Source organism: Heptranchias perlo, chromosome 21 (assembly GCF_035084215.1).
Source record: "Heptranchias perlo isolate sHepPer1 chromosome 21, sHepPer1.hap1, whole genome shotgun sequence".
Classification (NCBI taxonomy): Eukaryota; Metazoa; Chordata; class Chondrichthyes; order Hexanchiformes; family Hexanchidae; genus Heptranchias; species Heptranchias perlo.
The window spans coordinates 24,359,974-24,380,165 of NC_090345.1; the positions used below are offsets into that span (position 1 = coordinate 24,359,974).

Here is a 20,192-nt window from a genome sequence, read left to right on the forward strand (position 1 = left end):
GAGACGAATCATTTTGCAACATAATCACTAGATGTTAGTAATTGTTCTGTGACTGCAATTTTCGGACCTTTATAGTATATTGTCCATTTTGAAGGCGCCACAAACATTTCCATCTGAATAGTTAACAAGAAAATAATAATAGTGAGCGTTTGGTCATGGAGGCAGTTAATTGCTCGACTTGGGTATCGTTTAAACTTATTGGAGTTTGAAATCATATTCTTTTGGAAAAGCTTGGTTGCTTAATGAAGGTGGGTAAAACTAAAAGTTTTATGATAATTCCTAATCCTGCCTCCACAAGTGGAAAGCCACATTTAATGCTGCTTCATCTTAGAAGACCCTTACACAAAGAAAAAGGGATCATGAATAACATAAGGTATGCACCTAATGGCTCTACACACAGTAGCAAGGTCACTATAGTTCCTTGCGGCAGAGACTCAGATGTGGCTGCCTATTAGTCACTAAGTGAATGCTGGGTGCCAGCAAGAAGATGAGAAGTGAACAATTATTTTGCTGGGTTTGCATGAAGCCACAAGCTCTCTCTCACCCACTCCCTTGTTGACCTCCACCCTGTTATTTGGAGGGCCTGCTCCTCGTGACAGATGAGGCTTCACAGGTTGGCTGGTCCGCCACCACTGTGGGCTCTCTGCTGATGGTTATGCACAGCTTTCTTGGAAAAGAGAATAAGGAGACCATTTGAGCATTCACAGATAATATGAGGGGCATCCAAACAAGCAGCCTATTTCACTTATGAAAGGATAAGCAGCGAGCATGAAAGTAGTCAAAGGAGCCATGGTAAGAAAATATGCCAGAGTTGTGTAAACAATAGGAAGCCTATCCTTTTGTCAACCACCAAGCTGGAGATGCAATTTCAGTGACAGTACTTAGGAGGCTTAAGAAATGAGAGATGCCATTGCAAATGTGACACCAAGCACTCAGCTCACAGTTTGCATACTGTGGACCGAGTGCTTGGTGCATGCATATTACAGTTGTCCTCTTGCTTTGCATGAGCACCTGTGAGTCTTCTTTACCTTTCCACTCATCCTCAGTTTAAAGAACTTTTTCTTCATTTGATCCCAAGAGCAATGTAAAGCTGAAGATAACGTTCATATGATTGGCCACCTCCTTCCATGCTAGTTATACACTGGCACTATTTGGGGGAATTCCCTTTGACTCAAAAATTCACACTTGCTTCAGTGCCAACTCCGCCAATAAAATTTCTAGGTTCTCCTCTATGAAGGGGACCACAGCAGGCGCCACACTCAATACGGGGTTCAAATGCCACTGTGGCCCTATTGACGGCATAGGACCCCGATTAGCATTCAAGCATGAGGCTCCCGCTTGAGACTGGCCTTCGCCTCATCCACTGCCAAAACCAGCGTCACTAAAATCAAAAATCGATGACAACGAAGCGGCAAATAGAGCTGCTCCCTTTTAACTGTTCACCCACTCTGTTTCTGCTGAGTGGGTAGAGTCAAAATGAGCACCTGGAAAAAAGTACTGTAGGACTGCCAGCATCTAAGGAAAGGTCCCCTAACATATCAGAGTGCCTTCCAGAGAGGAGGGAAAAAAAACAGGGGAAAAGTTGGGAGAAAAATTCTTCAAATGACGATCACCAGTTAACAGATAAAGACAAATGTTCAAATACAACTAGATAACTTGGGCATAGTGTTTTAATGAGAGTACATCTGACTATTCAAGGGATTAAATTTGCTAAAACATTTACTTTGTTTATATACTTTGTTTTTCTATAATACGTTTGCATTCATAATTCAACTTACTTTAAGTACAATATCAATAAATAAGTAGCACTATAGCACAATATTTATAATGCCTAAAATATTAATATGCGCAGTCCAACAATTGGCACAGATGCATTTGGTTTTAAAGGAATCTTCAGCTGCTAAAACTCAATCTAACAAAAATTGTTCTTCCACCAAAGAGTTTTTTTTCTCCTCTGGCACAATGCGGCGGAGCTTTAAAACATTGATTCGGAATTGGAGACTTTCCTCACAATGTCAAATGGCATCTGTTATCTTATATGTGCTTTGAAGCAATTAATCACTCGCAATTATTGTGCATTTAATAGCATGTGCAACATAGTTCAAATTTTGTTGTGAATATTTCTTCCAACTGAAGATTTTTGGGTTTCTTCAGTATAAAATATCCACAGTTCCAAAAAAAGACTTGGATTTATATAGCATTTTTTCACATCTTTGAGGGAAATCTCAATATGCTTCACCCAAGTTACTGCTGTTATGTAGGCAAAAGCAGCAGCCAATTGGCACACAGCAAGGCCAAAAACAGCAATGAAATAAATAACCTGTTAAAGGTGTGGAAATTGAACCTCACTGTGCCTGTTTTATGGCTGGGTCCAGACAAATTTCTACCCCTAACTCTTTTTGGTGCTGTTGGTTGAGGGAAGAATGTTGTTTAGGATACCAGGAGAACTCCCTGTTTTTCTTTGAATAATACGATAGAATCTTTAGCATTTACAGGTTTAACATCTCAACAAAAGGACAGCATTTTTTGATAATGCAGCACTCCCTCACTGCTGTACCACAATATCATACCAGATTATATGATGAAATCCTGGAATAATATCAACCAACTGCCTCTTACCCAATTGAGCCAAGGTGACACTATTGTCCTAAACATTTCTTGACATGAGCTGCTGTTGCTTTAACTCTCATAATTTATAGCAATGGACACCTGTAAATGCTTTTCTCTTATAAATCCTTGTCACAGCTGGGAGGAATTGCTGGAAGCTGCACTGTGTGCCATAAGAGTTTTTTTAACTTGATGAAACACACTACTGGGCACCAAAAACCTGAGCATCCATAATTGAACAGCACTACTGCAGAAATAATAGCATAACACAGTGCCTGCACCAGACATGACTTGCTTGTTGTTGGAATTGTTTAGTGTGTGTTATGTATTAAGGTGCTTTGTTTTTGTTACAGGAAAAATCTGGGCAATATAACATTGAATCTGCAAAAACCTAATACAGATTAATAAGGATTATCACTGAACAAAATATTTTCAAATAGTTTTAAATCCATTGGGAAAATTATCAGAAAGAATTTCGGTTCCAATATGAATATGACTGGATTCTTTGCACTTATATAGTGACTTTAATGTAGAAAAATTTTCATTTAATTTAAAATGATCTTTAGCAAATTCTTTATTGTCAAAGATTGCATAACCAATTCCTCTAGCTTCTTATTTTATTCCAACAGACACAAGTATATAAAATAAAGGCAAAGAGTTTTAGGCTTTCTCTTATAAGTCTCCAAATGACAACATTAATGCTGTGCCATCAAACATTTTTAATTCAAGATTGAGTGAATTTTCATTATTAATTTTGGACTAATGAACTATCTGTAGGAGTAACAAAGAGAATTCATGCTGAAAAAAGAGGAAGCAGCTGTCCATGATAAAAGATTTTGTGCTACAGCATTGAAAGATTTCTAACCGTGCTGCATAGATTGATTTTTGGATGTGTAAATGTGCACTATTTGGGTGCTTCTTTATACTAAACAAAGGTTGCACAAGGCCCATTCTGATACAGTATCTGTATTATGATCAGGATCATGGTGCTTATATTCAAATTGCAATAATATTCATGCTCCTTGGCATTGTTGAAACTATTCTATTCGTCATCATAGAATGATACAGCACAGGAGGAGGCCATTCAGCCCATCATGCCTATGCTGGCTCTTTGAAAGAGCTATCCAATTAGTCCCACTCCCCTGCTCTTTCCCCATAGCCATGCAATTTTTTTCTTTTAAAGTATATATCTAATTCCCTTTGAAAGTTACTATTGAATCCGCTTCCACCACCCTTTCAGGGAGTGTATTCCAAATCATAACAACTCGCTGTGTAAAAAAATTGTCATCTCCCCTCTGGTTCTTTTGCCAATTATCTTAAATCTGTGTGCTCTGGTTAACATCCCTCCTGCTAGTGGAAACAATTTCTCCTTATTTACTCCATCAAAACCCTTCATAATTTTGAACACCTCTATTAAATCTCCCCTTAACCTTCTCTGCTCTAAGGAGAACAATCCCAGCTTCTCTAATCTCTCCACATAACTGAAGTCCCTCATTCCTGGTACTAATCTAGTAAATTTCCTCTGCATCTTCTGCAATACCTTGACATCCTTCCTAAAGTGTTGTGCCCAGAATTGGAGTTGAAGCCTAACCAGTGATTTATGAAGGTTTCGCATAACATCCTTGCTTTTGTACTCTATGCATCTATTTATAAAGCCCAGAATCCCGTACGCTTTTTAAACAACCTTATCAACTTGTCCTGCCACCTTCAAAGAGTTGTGTATGTGATCCCCCAGGTCTTTCCGTTCCTGCACCACTTTTAAAATTGTACCATTTAGTTTATATTGTCTCTCCTCATTCTTCCTTCCAAAATGCATCACTTCACACTTTTCTACATTAAATTTCATCTGCCATGTGTCTGCCCATTTTACCAGTCCGTGTATGTCCTCCAGAAATCTTCTACTATCCTCCTCACTGTTTACTACATCATAATTTTCTTTATGGTCTGGGGAGGAAATCTCCTCACATGATATAGAAATTTTAAATGGAGTATGTTTTGTTCATTCACTGAGTGGAAAAAAAAAATCGGAAGAGCAGGAAGCGGCCATAAGGCCATTGGGAACAAGACCAAGTAAGGTCTGTAAGGATTTTTTAAAAAATTATATAAGCAAAATTAAAACATCATATCATTATTACACTAGCTCTAGTAGATACACTGAGGGGAGGCGAGGATAGTGCAGGTACGTCAAGTTATTTAAGTCTAATCACACTTTTAACGATATGGTACTGCCAAACAACCTCTCTGGCATTGAAAAATAACTTTTACAAGTGTGGAGTCTCATTCCTTCAGATTTTAATTGTTGGACATTTAAAAAAAACTTTTTAACTTTTTCTTTCTGTCTCTTTTATTTCTGTCTCTTAATTCAATATTTCTTACCCACCCTTTATTTCACTTTCTATACCTGATTTGGCATTGAATTCACTATTTTAACTTACACTTCCTGGTTCTGACGCTGCGTGGCTTATTAACACGCTTCGATCTGATTGGTTAAGGGGATAGACATTTGCTTGCCCCAGTCACACAGGTCCTAGATGCCCAGGAGAGGGCGCTGTTTTGGATTCAGTGCCGAATGAGAGGAACATGCAGTGAAAAAAAGCAAAGAAAGTTTATGGGTAAGTCCAAGTCTAATGAGCTGCAGGAGCCGATCGTTGCGTTCAGAGCAAAATCCGCAGAGGCTCTGAGAAAAACAGAAAAATAAAGGAAAAAAATAAAATTTTTAAAAAGTTTCTTTTGTTAAATGTCCAACAACAATTAAAATCTGAAGGAATGAAACTCCACACTTGCAAAAGTTAATTTTCAATGCCAGAGAGGTTGTTTGGTAGTCATTAAGACTTACCACACCATTAAAAGTGCGCACGGATTTAAATAACTTGACACATGTGCGGTTGTCGGAAGTTGCTGTACCATTTGCACTGAAATAGCGGTGAACGCTGTTAGGCCCACCGTTATTTTCACAGCAAAATCCTGCCCATTTTGTCTGACAGCCTGGTGTGGAGTGATAACGTGTCCAATGGATCCCTTGTGGTCCTGGATGAGTTTTTTGCATCATGGTAAAGATGCATCTATCTGATCCCTACCTAGATTCGTTAATTAAAGGGAAATTACTATGTTATCTTATAGACCAATTTCATCAGTGCTAAGAAGCTTGTTAAGAATGGCTGCCATGTCCACCATAATCTTACAATTAAGACTTTAGGGTTGGATTCAGAGCTCTACACTTGAGCATAAACCCTCTAAATGTCCGACTTTACCCAAATTTCCTTATCTCTATGTTTCCCTGCCCTGTTTCGTCAACATTTCTGTTTCCCCCCCCCCCTCTCCCTTAAAAAATGTCTTCACATCTAAGATTGCAATTTTATTTCCACCATTTTCTGGCATAAGCAAAATGAGATCCACTCTTGAAATAACGGTAATGTTGGCGAGGAGCCATCCTGTCAATTCGTCATTATTGGCACGCACAGTTAAATCTCCGACTGCCTCGAATGGAGGGAACATTTATGGGTCCGTCTATCACATGAACACCTGAGTCACTGAAAAATTGTGGTCAAAAGTGCCCACCAAGTACATCAGAACTAAAGCTTCTAATACCGAGCACCGTGATATTCACGGTAGCGATATACCTTGTGCTGATGCTGATGCTTTCCAGAAAACATCGCCTTGTTGATGATATACTGTATTGTCATCTAGCATAGAAGCAGTACTTGATTTCGGGTTAAGCTGCAATATCAATGGAGAGATGTGTTCATTTCCCTTGCATCCTGACATGGCAGGAATTGTTATAAATGGTGTATATTTCCTGTACAGACAGTAACCATTCCCGCATGTTACACCTGTGATATCCATATAATAGGAATATGAAATGTCTATGACTTGGACACACGTGGTATACATGTGTTATGCAAACTAGTACCAACTTGCACGTGATGTGTAATATATCTCATGGGTTAAATGTCCTCCCAATATAATTACTGAGTGGCTGTCAGGCTGAGGGAATTACAGCTCTTTAGAAATGAAGGGGTTCCCTACTAATAACCTTCAGTTTTCTCAAAACATTTTTGAATGGGATTGTCTATTATTCAGTTAACAGCAAAGCAAAACTATTAATAGGTTAAATTTAATGTTTTACCACCTAGTACTTTAAAAATTATGATAATGATTTGTATACAATTCCTTTAATCTGTTAGTTAAATATGGCACGGTAAGTTTTTTTTTAATGATCTTGTATCCTGATAACAAAAATCTACTTACTGTGCCTATTGCTACCGTGAATATCACGGTGCTTGGTATTAGAAGCTTTAGTTCTGATGTACTTGGTGGGCACTTTTGACCACAATTTTTCGTGACTCAGGTGTTCATGTGATAGACAGACCCATTAAATCTTCCCTCCACTCAAGGCAGTACGGAGATTTAAGTGAGCGTGCCAATAATAACGAATTGACAGGACGGCTCCTCGCCAATAAACACTGATCACTTGTGATTGGCCTCTCGGAAGAACCCGTGAACTCTTTGGAAGGAGAAGCGGACAGTGGTTCAGCCCGGCTGATCACTTCAGACCCTCAATTTAATGGACTTCCCTTACGCGCTGTGTATTAAACCGAGCCAGTGACGTGGAACAACCGACATCCCCATCAAACTGCAACTAGGCTGCGAAATAACACCGGACTGACTGGGGTGGAATGCGGGGATAAATCTGCACAAAAATGTATTTTCTGGGATTTTGGAATAACAGAACTGGCTGCAAGAGACACTGAGCGGTTAACACCATGGGCACAGTGGAGGTGATCTTATCTTTCTTTGTAGTGGTTCTGATGATCGTGTCGTTGCTGTCCAATGTCTTGGTGCTGATCTGCTTTCTCTACAGTGCTGAAATCCGGAAACAGGTCCCTGGGATGTTTATCATTAATCTGACCCTCAGCAACTTGTTGATGACAGTGCTGAACATGCCGTTGACTTTAGTGGGGATTATCAATAAAGAGCAGCCCGGAGCCGACTCCGTCTGCCGAATCGTAGGCTTCTTGGAGACTTTTCTGGTAACCAATTCGATGCTGAGCATGGCTGCTCTAAGTACTGACCGATGGATTGCTGTGGTTTTTCCTTTAAGTTATGATTCCAAGATGCGTTACAAGGACGCTGCGATCATGCTCGGTTACACGTGGTTCCACTCCCTATCCTTTCCTATAGTGGCAGTCTGTCTATCCTGGGTCGGATACAGCCACCTGTACGCCTCCTGCACTCTCTACCAGACCAGAACTGACGATCGGGTTCAGTTTGTGGTTTTTACGGTAGTTTTTCACACCCTCAGTTTTTTCCTTTCGCTAATAGTGCTATGTTTCACCTATCTAAAAGTGCTGAAAGTGGCGCGATTTCACTGCAAGAGGATAGATATTATCACCATGCAAACGCTAGTGTTACTAGTGGACATTCACCCAAGGTAGGCAACCCGGACCGTGGGTCAGTCCCGCCAGAATTTACTACTCTCTTTTTAATGAATGAATAAATGTGCATGATTATATTTTAGATCTCATCTTTTCTGCAATAATTCTCCCCGGAAGCATACACATAGACAGACACATTTACACAGAGAGAGAGAGAGAGAGAAAGCGAATGGGTAATTAGGATGTTCTGACCAGTCAGTCTACAGTGTGTGCAAGATTATGCCTAAGACCTTGATTGGACTACATAAATATGTTCGCATTTTAGGGTATCTACATTTTGAGAAGCATGGGTTACTTTTGGTTCCAACACAATATTCCCTCTTAATATTTCTTTTGGTTGAATGTCAGTATGTTTGAATTTGTGAAGATACATACGTCGATTACTGTTGGGTTTTACCTGGACTATTCACCTGGAAATGACAGAAATATTCGAGAAAGTTAATGAAAATGAACTATTACACTCATGTATGCTGTGTTAATTGTACAGGATATGTATGCGTCAGCTGACGTATCCATGCAGCCTCCGCACTCTTACAAAATAAAATACAATCTAATAGTACGACGTTGCAACAAGCTAGAAGGCGTAAGGAAAGAAAATGAATGACTTCTAACAGCCTATGTGTTTTTAAAATCCCCTTTTAATATAGGAAACGGACTGAACAATAATTCCTTAGCATAGAACAAGATACATTGATACAACAACCCATGTAGCTCTATGAATGTTAATGACTTTATCCCTGAGTACCTTAAATGGGATTTAAAAAAACAATTGTGGTGATCATATTTCAAAATATTTGTCATTACGGACACCGTAATATTGCTGGACTGAAAGGAATCCTCATGAAAGGTCAGTTTCAAGAGTTGTAATCGATGATCTCAGCATACTGGTGTAAGAAATGTTGGTCTGTAATTTAATTCCCACATATGTGATCACACTTGCTGAAGCTGCAGAGGTACCAAATACAAAGTGGGGAATATTTTATTGCCTCATTTCTGTTGAAACTGATGCACTGTTAAATTCTCCTTTTTCACATGCTACCAAGTAAAGGATTCAGTAAAACTATTTACTCTAATGGGAATTGTTGCTTTGAAATCTTTCTGGTATGTCTTACCAGAGTTTTTGCCCCAGTTCAGTGTCACTCGGTCCATGTGGTCTCATAGGTCCAGCACAGGAGGAGACCATTTGGCCCATCGTGCCTGTGCCGGCTCTTTGAAAGAGCTCCCTGTAGATTAATATATAGTTACTGTTGTGATAGATTGCGGTAGATTTTGGTGGACGTTAATAATTCCCCTATTTGTCTTTCCATAATTCTTGAAATGTTTTTTTCAAGGACAGATATACCTTCAGCAAAAAGGACCAATCCTGAAGGAAATCAGTCTTCCTGTCATAGAAAATGCCCAAATTAGGAGTAGCCAACCACCATAATTGATATTTGAGACTCAAGTTTCAAACTAAGAAAGTTTTAGCTTGAGATGAAATGATGTTAAATCGCAATAAACCATTGTGTGTGTATTTTTCCAGCCTTATATTTATATTAAAATGTGAAAACACCAGGCAGTAGAATATTAAACCTTTGAATTTGTCTCTGTATTAGGTTTTTGGAGCTGCCTTTTAATGAAATATGATTTTCTGGTGATAAGGATTAGACCCCCTAGATCAAAAATTTAAGAAGTGCTCCTGTTTATTTAAACAGAATTTCCAGACTCTGAATTAAAAAATGACAAACTTCAGTAAAGGCCACAACCATAAAATCCATTTAACTCAGATTTGGAAGAAAAGTATCCTGTGCTAATTTTAATAAACATCTAAGGTTGGTTATTTTATTGCAGACACCCTGCCACTAAAACCTTTTAACCCCAATGTTTAAAGAAGAGCAAATGCTTCAATTTAACTGTTTCCTATCCCATCACTTGAGCTCTCATTAAGTAATTGAAGTACTTTTTTAAGACATAAAGCAAACCATTTTGGTAATTTTGTAGCCATTGAATTACTTCAGTTAGTTCTAATAAATTAATCGGCTGCTGCTTTTGTGAGTTCAACCAAAGGTTTTTCATAATCCAACAGAAATATATCAAAGCACTATAATACACTGTTCATATGTAAAGAAACTTATAAACTCAATTGCTTGTAATGAACTTGGGTGTGGTTGGTTGCTCTGCCTTGGGACAAATGCTCCTTCAGCAGGACCACCTTCCTTTTCTTCCCTATTTCATTGATCCTGACATAGACCATGACAACTGGATCTACCCCCTCCCTTTCCAAATACCCTGGAATATCGATGGTGAAGTGGTGATTTGATTGAGGTTTTTAGGATTTTGAAAGGTATTGATAGGGTAGATAGAGAGAAACTTTTTCCACTGGTGGGGGAGTGTAGGACAAGGGGACATAACCTTACAATCAGAGCCAGGCCATTTAGGGGAGAAGTTCGGAAACACTTCTTCACACAAAGGGTGATAGAAGTGTGGAACTCTCTCCCACAAAAGGCAGTAGATGCTGGCTCAATTAATAATTTTAAATCTGAGATCGGTAGATTTTTGCCAGCCACGGGTATTAAGGGATATGGCGGGTGGATGGAGTTAGGATACAGATCAACCAAGATCTCATTGAATGGCGGAACAGGCTCGAGGGGCTGAATGGCCTATTCCTGTTCCTATGTTCCAAAATAGATGGCTGAGTATGTTGCAGTCTGTAACAAGTTGGATTCCCTTCAAGCAATAACAAACCAGTTCACTAGTAGTATGTTGAGCCAAGTCACAATTAGAGCAAGACATGACTCAGTAGTAATATATTTGTTACGTTATAGTGAGGGAGTGTTCTCCTAGGAAACTACATGGAAAAAAATCTTTAGACTAGTGCTTCTGTAAATAGTCTGTCTGGTGGGAACTCGGAAATGAAACAAACAGGTGCTACAGATATTTGTTCAACAGAAGGCATATTCTGCTCCCAGCAACACCTCTTTTTCTCTTTGTCAAAGTTGAAACTGATTTGGATGAAATTAGTGAAATAGGTTATATACAGTTAGAATCACTTCCACCATTTGTCAACATTTATTAGGTTGAATAACTTAAGGCAAAAATCTTTTTCCTGGAACCACATTGACTAATATTGCTATTTCTATCTATTCTTTATCGGATCATATCACTCAAGTATAAAATAGTTAAGAACTAAATTTGGTGCACATCAGTTTTAATGTTTGCTCATACATAAAACTATAAATATGGTCTTTGTCATAAATGTATTTACATAATCTGCACACATTACATTACTTAGGACTCCTAATATATTTATATATTTAATTGCTTTAATTAAAAAATATATTTATGCTGACTAATAAAACATAGTTAAATGTCAAATGAATTCATTTTATAATTATTGCCCTTACTATTCCTGAAAGATGATTAGTGCTGGCTGTAAAATGTATTGATCTGACAGCTGTGGTGATAAACAGCAAAGTATGTTTGAAGTGATTTTGTCTATTTTTAAATTATGATATCTCTTATGACAATGACCTATAATTGGCTAGTTTTAATATTAACAGCAACTGAACTACTTATAAACTGAATACTTTCCAACCTTGTGGTCTTTCTTGCTGATTTTGTAGCACAAAATAGAGTAATCCTTTTAGATCCTATTATTGGTGACTACCACTCAGAAAACCATGCTAATTTTTACTTCTGTGAGTTTTACTAGCAAATGCTTCTGACTTCATAGAATATCCTGTATAGTTGCTTATCTTTATTTCTTTGCAGTGTAAGACAACGCTGCCTAGAAGAGCAGAAACGACGAAGACAGCGGGCAACAAAGAAGATCAGTACTTTCATCGGTACCTTTATACTGTGCTTCGCACCTTATGTCATCACAAGGTGTGGTATAGTAATGGATGTTTAAAAATGTAATCTTATGCTATAGCAAATGATGCAGCACATTGATGATCATGTGACAGATTTAAATACTTAACAGAAAACAATATTTGTGGGCTCTGTTAAGTTGAATCTAAAGCTTTCCATATACATCTTTGTCTTACTTATTCACACATTGTTATTAAGCTTTACATTGTTATAGTTCAGGTTTACATGTTCAAGGAATAAGATTTAGATTAGATTTGTCGTTAATCATGGTCTTGAACTTTTAGAATTCAAACTGAGTTTAGGGATATTGTACAGGATGCTTTTAAAAGGCAAAGGCACTAGTAGTAATATTTTTAAGAGATATCAACCTATTAACTACTGTCAGCATTCCAAAGAATGACTGCATTCTTTGTGGGTTACAGGGAAGTAATATCAGGTGTGTCGAGTAGCTTAGTGCTCCAGTTTTCACATGTTGCCAAATTGCAGTTCAGAGAAAGTGCCTTGTGGGTACTACTGAGCTGCAGATGTTGGTTAGGCCATTATTGCCAACATAATAAACAATTATTTAGAAAGTACTCCAATACTCATGTGGAATGAATTTCTAGCTCTCATATGCAGAAGCGACAATTGGTTTGTTGATTTTGACAGGTGAGCTGTGACATACTTAAGCTGAAAACTATGCTTTTTCTGTATCCTGTAAGTATTGGTTTCTGTGCTTTATTATTACTGCAATTAGCAAAGGAGGACCAGCAAAGGTAGAAAGGGCCGTCCATGATATCAGGTGGCACATAAGGCAGTATGTCAGATCCCGCTGGTGTACAACATACCTGGTCTACTGTCTTAGGCAGTAGATCTGTGCCCAAGGATGTGTGGATTAATGTGAAGGCTAGGACAGCATTGTGCCATCTCGCTCATGAATACCTCAGACACAATGAATATCTCCGACACAATCAAACAACTCTATCAGTGGCTACCAAAGTCACCTCAGCACTTCATTTCGATATATTGGCCTCCTTCCAGGCTAGCACTGATGTCATCTGCAGTGTCAGCTGGTTAGCTGTCCGCAAATGTGTCAAGGAGGTCACAAAATGCCTTATTCAGCAAGGTCAACAACTTGATCACTTTCATCACAGACTAGCAATAACAGCATTAATTGTACATGTCAATGGAACTTCCAAGAATCCAGGCAGTTCATTGATTTTACCCACATTGCCTTTTGAGGCCCTTGTGCACAATGTGACCTATATCAACTGAAAGGGATTTTGTTCTCTGTGTCCAACTGCTACATGACCACAATCACAGAATAATGTAGGTGAATGCCTGTTTCCCTTGGAGCTTTCATGATGCCTTAATTTTAAGGCAATCACCTGTGCCACCCTTGTTTGAAGAAGATGGAAGAATGACTGCTGGGAGAATAAGGGAACCAACCACAGCCACGACTCATGATCCTTGCACCAACCATGAAAGAAGCAAAGCACAGATACAATAAAATTGTAACAAACAGAATGATTAGCAAACACTGAGATCTTAAAACAGCACTTCAGTTGTCTTGACTGAGAAGGGGTGCCTTACAGTACAGCCCTGCCCCAGTGTTACAAATTTCAAGCCTGCTCTAGATATTCTCTTCGGTTCAGCATCACTGTTTTCCCCATAGGTGGATCCCACATCTGTTATGATCAGATGTATCTAGTCATATGATAATGTGACCTGGGGCCATAACAATAATAGCCCTGTGTTATATGAACTGGATGCTCTACTCTTGCTTGTGGGACCATGCTCATTTCTCCAATCTCCTGAGAGGTGGACTGATTAACACTTTAGTGAGATGAGGCCAAATGCAAATCATGAAGCTACTTTATTTTACAGTCAATGATTTGAATGGATGCTTAGCACTGTTAACAGGTGCTGGCTTTCATCACTGATCCTGTCACTCCACTGGCGAGCGCATTGTGCGGACTTAGTGTATAATTTATTACTGCTCTTTAAAACAGCAATATTAGGTGTTAACGTGAATGCTTTGTAAACCTCTAAAGGCTTAAGCAACTCTCTGTTAACTCTTGATTAGCACACCATCAGTAATTTTCAGACTATATATCGTTGAGCACCACTAGTGCTGTTATATTACTGTGTGCGATTTGTTAGCTTCTGAAATTGTAATTATTGACAATTATATTTCGAGTGATTCATTTAGTCCTTTATGTTGAATATTAGGATTGATTCTCTGACAGTGCATCCACACATTCCACCTCGTTGAATCAGGTAAATAGGCCTGAGCGTCCAATTCACAAAACACCAAGGGGGAAAAATTGGAGAAGGCATATTTTCGGGCGTGGGTAGCACAATCTGCTATAACCTGCACCTGATGGCCCCTGCACAAGCAGGACGAGACTTTCGTCCAGCCTCAGTACTCACCTTCAAGCTGCGATAGAAATCAGCATTGACGCAAGGGTTCAATGCAATTTGCACTTTCCACCAGCAAGAGGAACCCCAATCTCTTAAAGGGAGGATGCCTCTTAAAATCTCTTAAAGGTAGCCTGTACCTGCTATTTGATAAAAATAAAAGTCTGCTGTCTGCACGGAGATCAGACATCGCACACGTAAAGCACAGATACAGGTCCCTTCCCTATGTTTGTAAACTGATGAGTTATGTTAAAACATTGAATAAATCCTACATCCGCCAATCTGCATGCCAGACCTCACCGAACTGCCGATCTGAGTTGGTACCATGCCTGAGAGATTGCTTGCACCAAGGTTCTCTGCTGATGCACAAGAGATGGACAGAAGGAAGGACATCCTATATCCGCAGTGAGGGTGGGGGGGGAGAGGAAGAGGCCCTTCAGACATACGCCCAAAAGGCAGTGGGAGGCAGCGAGGGACGAAGTCAATGCCAGGCGCACAGCACCACGAACATGGATGCAATGCAGGATGAAGTTCAATGCTTTGACACGAGTGGTCAAGGTGAGTGAGGTCAACTGTCAAGTGGCATCACCTACCAACTGCACCACCAGCCGCATCCACTCCTCCACGCACTACACCCCCTTCATCCACATACCAACAAACTCTTTCTATCAGTACTCAACTCTTCCAATCAGATGCCTCCTCTCACCCTTACACATTATCACGGTTACAAGCAGCCCACCGACAACTCACAGGCCACACACACGCAGCTATTCAACCATGACAGCCACATCACCCAGATACAGGTCCCGCTTTTTTGCAGGAGAAGGTGGCACATAACAGGAGGAAGCAAGTGGCAGTGGTATTTAGCCCCTCAAGCCTGTTCCGCCATTCAGTAAGATCATGGTTGATCTGTGACCTAACTCCATATACCCGCCTTACCCCATATCCTTTAATACCCTTGGTTCACAGAAATCTATCAATCTCAGATTTAGAACTCACAAGTGAGCTAGCACCAGCTGCCGTTTTCAGAAGAGTGTTCTAAACTTCTCCCGACCTTTGCGTGTAGAAGCGTTTCCTAACTTCACTCCTGCACGTCCTGGCTCTAAATGTTAGGCTATGTCCCCGCGTCCTGGTATTCAATCATAGGAGACCTCCAAAAACAGTTACAAATGCATCAGCAGCCAGATGCAATAATCCACCACTAACCTGTAAATCCTGCATGGTCCCTTTAAATAGCACTGATGGGGGGGTCCTTCAGGCATTCTAAGACATATTCAGATGGTCGTGGTTAAGACTGCGCTTTGAGTTAATCGTTAAATCCCAAAATGGTGTCTATCACTTTAAATCAGTGTCGCACATTGATTGTATCCATTTTCTTCTTACTTTACATGCTGCTGGCATTCAGTATTTGAGCCTGCGCTAATGCCCATACCAAGATGGCGTCCGGCGCACGTCACGCTGGAAACATGCATGCGCAGCCAAGACGCCATCTTGGCACTTTGGGAGGTCACGTAGCGCTGAAACAACAGGCACTACACGGCCCAGCTTCTCACCCCATGTTTACCAACCACTTTTTTTTAGAGGCTACTCTCAGAGCATGCATGGATCTAATTATTCCTCTTAACTGTAGCAATTCTTATATATGGTGATCCATCACCAAACTCTGTGATTGTTATCAACTGTTCACTCTTTTATCGCTGCTCGCCTGCTTAAAATAGATACTGCTGGAAGTTCCCCTTCTGGCCTTCAGAACTTTGATTCTTAAAGTGTGAGTGACTGTTCCCATTATTTTTACTTTTCGTATAGCTTTTTTTATTCATTCTTGGGATGTGGGCATCGCTGTCAAGGCCAGCATCCCTAATTGCCGTTAAGAAGGTGGTGGTGAGCCGCCTTCTTGAACCGCTGCAGTCCATGTGGTGAAGGTTCTCTCACAGTGCTGTTAGGGAGGGAATTCCAGGATTTTGACCCAGCAACGATGAAGGAACGGCGATATATTTCCAAGTCGGGATGGTGTGTGACTTGGAGGGAAACGTGCAGGTGGTGTTGTTCCCATGTGCCTGCTGCCCTTGTCCTTCTATGTGGTAGAGGTCGCGGGTTTGGGAGATGCTGTCGAAAAAGCCTTGGCGAGTTGCTGCAGTGCATCCTGTGGATAGTACACACTGCAGCCACAGTGCGCCGGTGGTGAAGGGAGTGAATGTTTAGGGTGGTGGATGGGGTGCCAATCAAGCGGGCTGCTTTGTCCTGGATGGTGTTGAGCTTCTTGAGTGTTGTTGGAGCTGCACTCATCCAAGCAAGTGGAGAGTATTCCATCACACTCCTGACTTGTGCCTTGTAGATGTTGGAAAGGCTTTGGGGAGTCAGGAGATGAGTCACTCGCCGCAGAATACCCAGCCTCTGACCTGCTCTTGTAGCCACAGTATTTATGTGGCTGGTCCAGTTAAGTTTCTGGTCAATGGTGACCCCCAGGAGATTCATGGTGGGGGATTCAGTGATGGTAATGCCGTTGAAAGTCATGGGGAGGTGGTTAGACTCTCTCTTGTTGGAGATGGTCATTGTCTGTCACTTGTCTGGCGCGAATGTTACTTGCCACTTATCAGCCCAAGCCTGAATGTTGTCCCGGTCTTGCTGCATGCGGGCACGGACTGCTTAATTATCTGAGTGGTTGTGAATGGAACTGAACACTATACAATCATCAGCGAGCATCCCCATTTCTGATCTTGTGATGGAGTGAATGTCATTGATGAAGCAGCTGAAGATGGTTGGGCCTAGGACACTGCCCTGAAGAACTCTGCATTTACTTTAGTGTATTTCTTTCTGCTGCTGTTTGCTGGTGCATTTTTGTATTGCAAGATCCCTTTGCAGATCCTTTTGCCACAACACTGTGGCTAGCAGTAGCTGCTTTACCAGCAGTAACCATAGTGCTTAGCATAGGAATTCCATTGGGCCTTCCAATGGCAGTGATGGATTTGGAGACGGAAGACGAGTTCAGACAGATTATGCCTCAGGCATCTGTCACCCACTAAGTTATAGCCCAGGAGATCTATTTACACTTACTCAAGAATGCCTGAGGAGATCTATCGCTGTTATCTACCCTTCATGAGGGAGGCTGCCACAGAGTTAGGTGATCTGCTCGAGCCCGATCTCCAGACAACGTTTACTACAGGGATAGCCCTGCCCATGGTGGTGAAGGTCACAGCATTAACCATTACACTACCAGACCCTTCCAAGTTATTTGCAGCATTCATTAGTCTTCAGTTCACCAGTGCTTAAAACAAGTGATATAAGCCTTATTTTGCCAGGGAAAGCACTTCCATCACTTTCTCTATAGAAAGGAGCAGTGGAACAAGGCAGCGCAGTACCTTTACCAAGTAGCAGGCCTTCTAAAATTTCAGTTCCTCATTGATGGTGCAAATGTAGCCATCATGGCTTCTAGCAACAACACCATGGCATATATGAACAGAAAAGGCTTTCATTCCTTCAAGGTGTAAGTGTTCTTGGAACACAGCACAGAATAATGAAAGTTAGTGCATGATATACCAGCAGCACTCATGATGCCTTTATTTTGTGGTAGTCACCTTGCCACCACTATATGAAGGAATGGACAATCTGGATGGCTGCCTGCTAGGGGACCAATGATACCCACTCCAACCCTGGCTAATGACACAATTAAAAGTTCCCTGAACAGAGGTAGAACTCAGATACAATGAAGCTCATGCCTTCACTATGTTTGGACATACTGATGTGGGGAAGTATTGCTCTATAGTCATGACAAAGTGTCAAAGATTATTAGACTGTGGAGTAAAGTGTTTCTTACTATCTAGATATGGGAAACTATTCAGCTAAAGGACCAGAAGGTAGAGGAGGAAGAAGTTATTGATTGATAGAACCTTTGCTTAAATCTGTAAATGTGTCCTTCATGAACAGTTTTCATAATATACTGGCCCCAAAAACAATATGATTTGCCTCTACTACCATACCTGCCTATAGGCCACAGCCTGCAGCACTCATATGTTCCTTCTTAAAATAAATTTACACACTACAATTCAAAGAGGGTGCACCAACTTTATTTCAGAACTGCAGTCCAAATATGAGCTGTCATTGTTTGCTTCCCTGGTGCTTGCTCTTGGTGAGAGTGTATGGTGTGTGACAGCTACTGCCTAATCATGCCCCTTCTAAGTGCTACCTTAGGGAGAGGAGAAAGTCTGGTGGCAGCCTGTTACTCTGCAATGGAGGTCTGATGACATGACTATCGTGCTGCTCAAGATGATTAAAGGATTTGATAGGCTCGATAGAGAGAAACTATTTCCTCTGATGGGGGAGTCCAGAACAAGAGAGCATAACCTTAAAATTAGAGCTAGATCATTCAGGGGTGATGTCTGGAAGCACTTCTTCACAACAAAGGGTAATGGAAATCTGAAACCTTTCCCCTCAAAAAGCTGCTGAAGCTAGGTCAATAGAAAATTTCAAAACTGAGGTAGATAGATTTTTGTTAGGTAAGGATGTTAAAGGATGTGGAGTAAAGGTGGGTGAATGGAGTTGAGATACAGATCAACCATGTTCTAATTGAAGGGAAGAACAAGCTCGAGGGGCTGAATGGCCTACTCCTGTTCCTTTGTAATTCTTTCTGCTGGGTTATGAAATAACCCTACAACCACTGCCCCTATATTGGCTGCTCCTCCCTGCATCCTGCCACTTCTTCAGTCCTCTGAGGAACATGGCTGGATTAGGTATGTGAGGTAACTGCCTTATCGGTGCCTCCTCCTGCCACATTCCAGCTGCTGGGTGTTCCTTGGGGACAACTTGCAATCTATGTTGGGACAGACTGCTCGCCACAACTTAGGTATGTGAGGTCCACATCAAGTTACTCTCGAGCTGATCTCCTAGTCTCTCCAAATTAGAAATTAGAAGGCCCTGTAGATTAGAACCCTGGATCTCTATATCCCACATCACAATATCCACGAGGGAAGCCGCACACAGAATATATGCCCAGAAGAGCCCAGAATATGGGCCAGATCCCCAGTGCAAACACTGACGTCAAGCTCCTTCCTTGTTAAAGCAGGACTGTAAGAGATTATCAATAAAAATTTATCAAGCAGTAACTACAATTGATTGTTGGAAATTATAGTACAGGTAACATGATTGAGTGGAGTTATAAATTCTGACAAAACTTGTATAAAGAATTTATGATTTACATGTATACAAATATCCAGCCCTTTAAATTGCAGTTGTGTGAGGAGGGGTGGGGGGATATTCCCACTGCCGATATCAAGGGGGCACATCGGGGGGAAGTCCCAGGCTTGCCCAGGAAATCCCTTCCTTAACTCCCTTGAAAGGCCTCAGCGTAACACAAGCCAGTTGAGACTTAACACAAGGCCATATGGGGCCTTCTACATGCCCCAAGCCTTTACTAGAGTGGGGTAATCGATCCTGAAAGGAATTGATTTCCTTCCCTAGCTGGAGTGGCTCAAGTGGGAGCTGAAGAGTTTTAAAAAATATTATCTTTGGCCCATTTGGGTCTCCAGAGGACTCTGCTCTGCCTTAGTGAGTATATTGCTCAAACCAGAGTGGTTGCCACTGATGTGACCTTGCAAACACCAGCGTCTGTACCCATTTATACAAATGATCCTGTCCCTGGAATTTGGGATGCGGTCTCTGGCCATGGACGAGGGTGGAGGGGTGGGTTCCATTCTGCCACACCTATGCCAGCAGAGTGGGGCCCCAGGAATATCCAGGCCATAATGTTTGGATTTGTAACCTCTATCCTTCCAGGTTTCCCTGCAGATGGCAGCGAAGTTACTGCTCACTCTATGGTGCATTATAGGTTTCCCAATCCTTCATGTATGACTGCACAAATATCAGAGTAGCATGATTGCACAATTTTTGACATATCATGCAGGGATC

General features: G+C 40.9%; 1 protein-coding gene across 5 annotated transcripts in view; it reads left to right on the plus strand.

The window, feature by feature from the left end:
- Nucleotides 1–20,192, plus strand: part of LOC137340303 (G-protein coupled receptor 26-like) — a 420,507-nt gene that overhangs the window by 392,465 nt on the left and 7,850 nt on the right. For 4 of the 5 annotated variants that reach the window (XR_010966760.1, XR_010966761.1, XR_010966764.1 and 1 more), the window contains one exon: nt 11,793–11,881. Coding sequence is in view for 1 of the 5 variants with exons in the window: in XM_068002723.1 (XP_067858824.1) it covers nt 7,371–8,038; nt 11,793–11,906 (782 nt within the window). In the remaining 4 variants the exon portion in view is untranslated. Of the gene's footprint in view, nt 1–7,370; nt 8,039–11,792; nt 11,907–20,192 lie in introns of those variants that run through there. The other variant, XM_068002723.1, reaches the window with a different exon arrangement.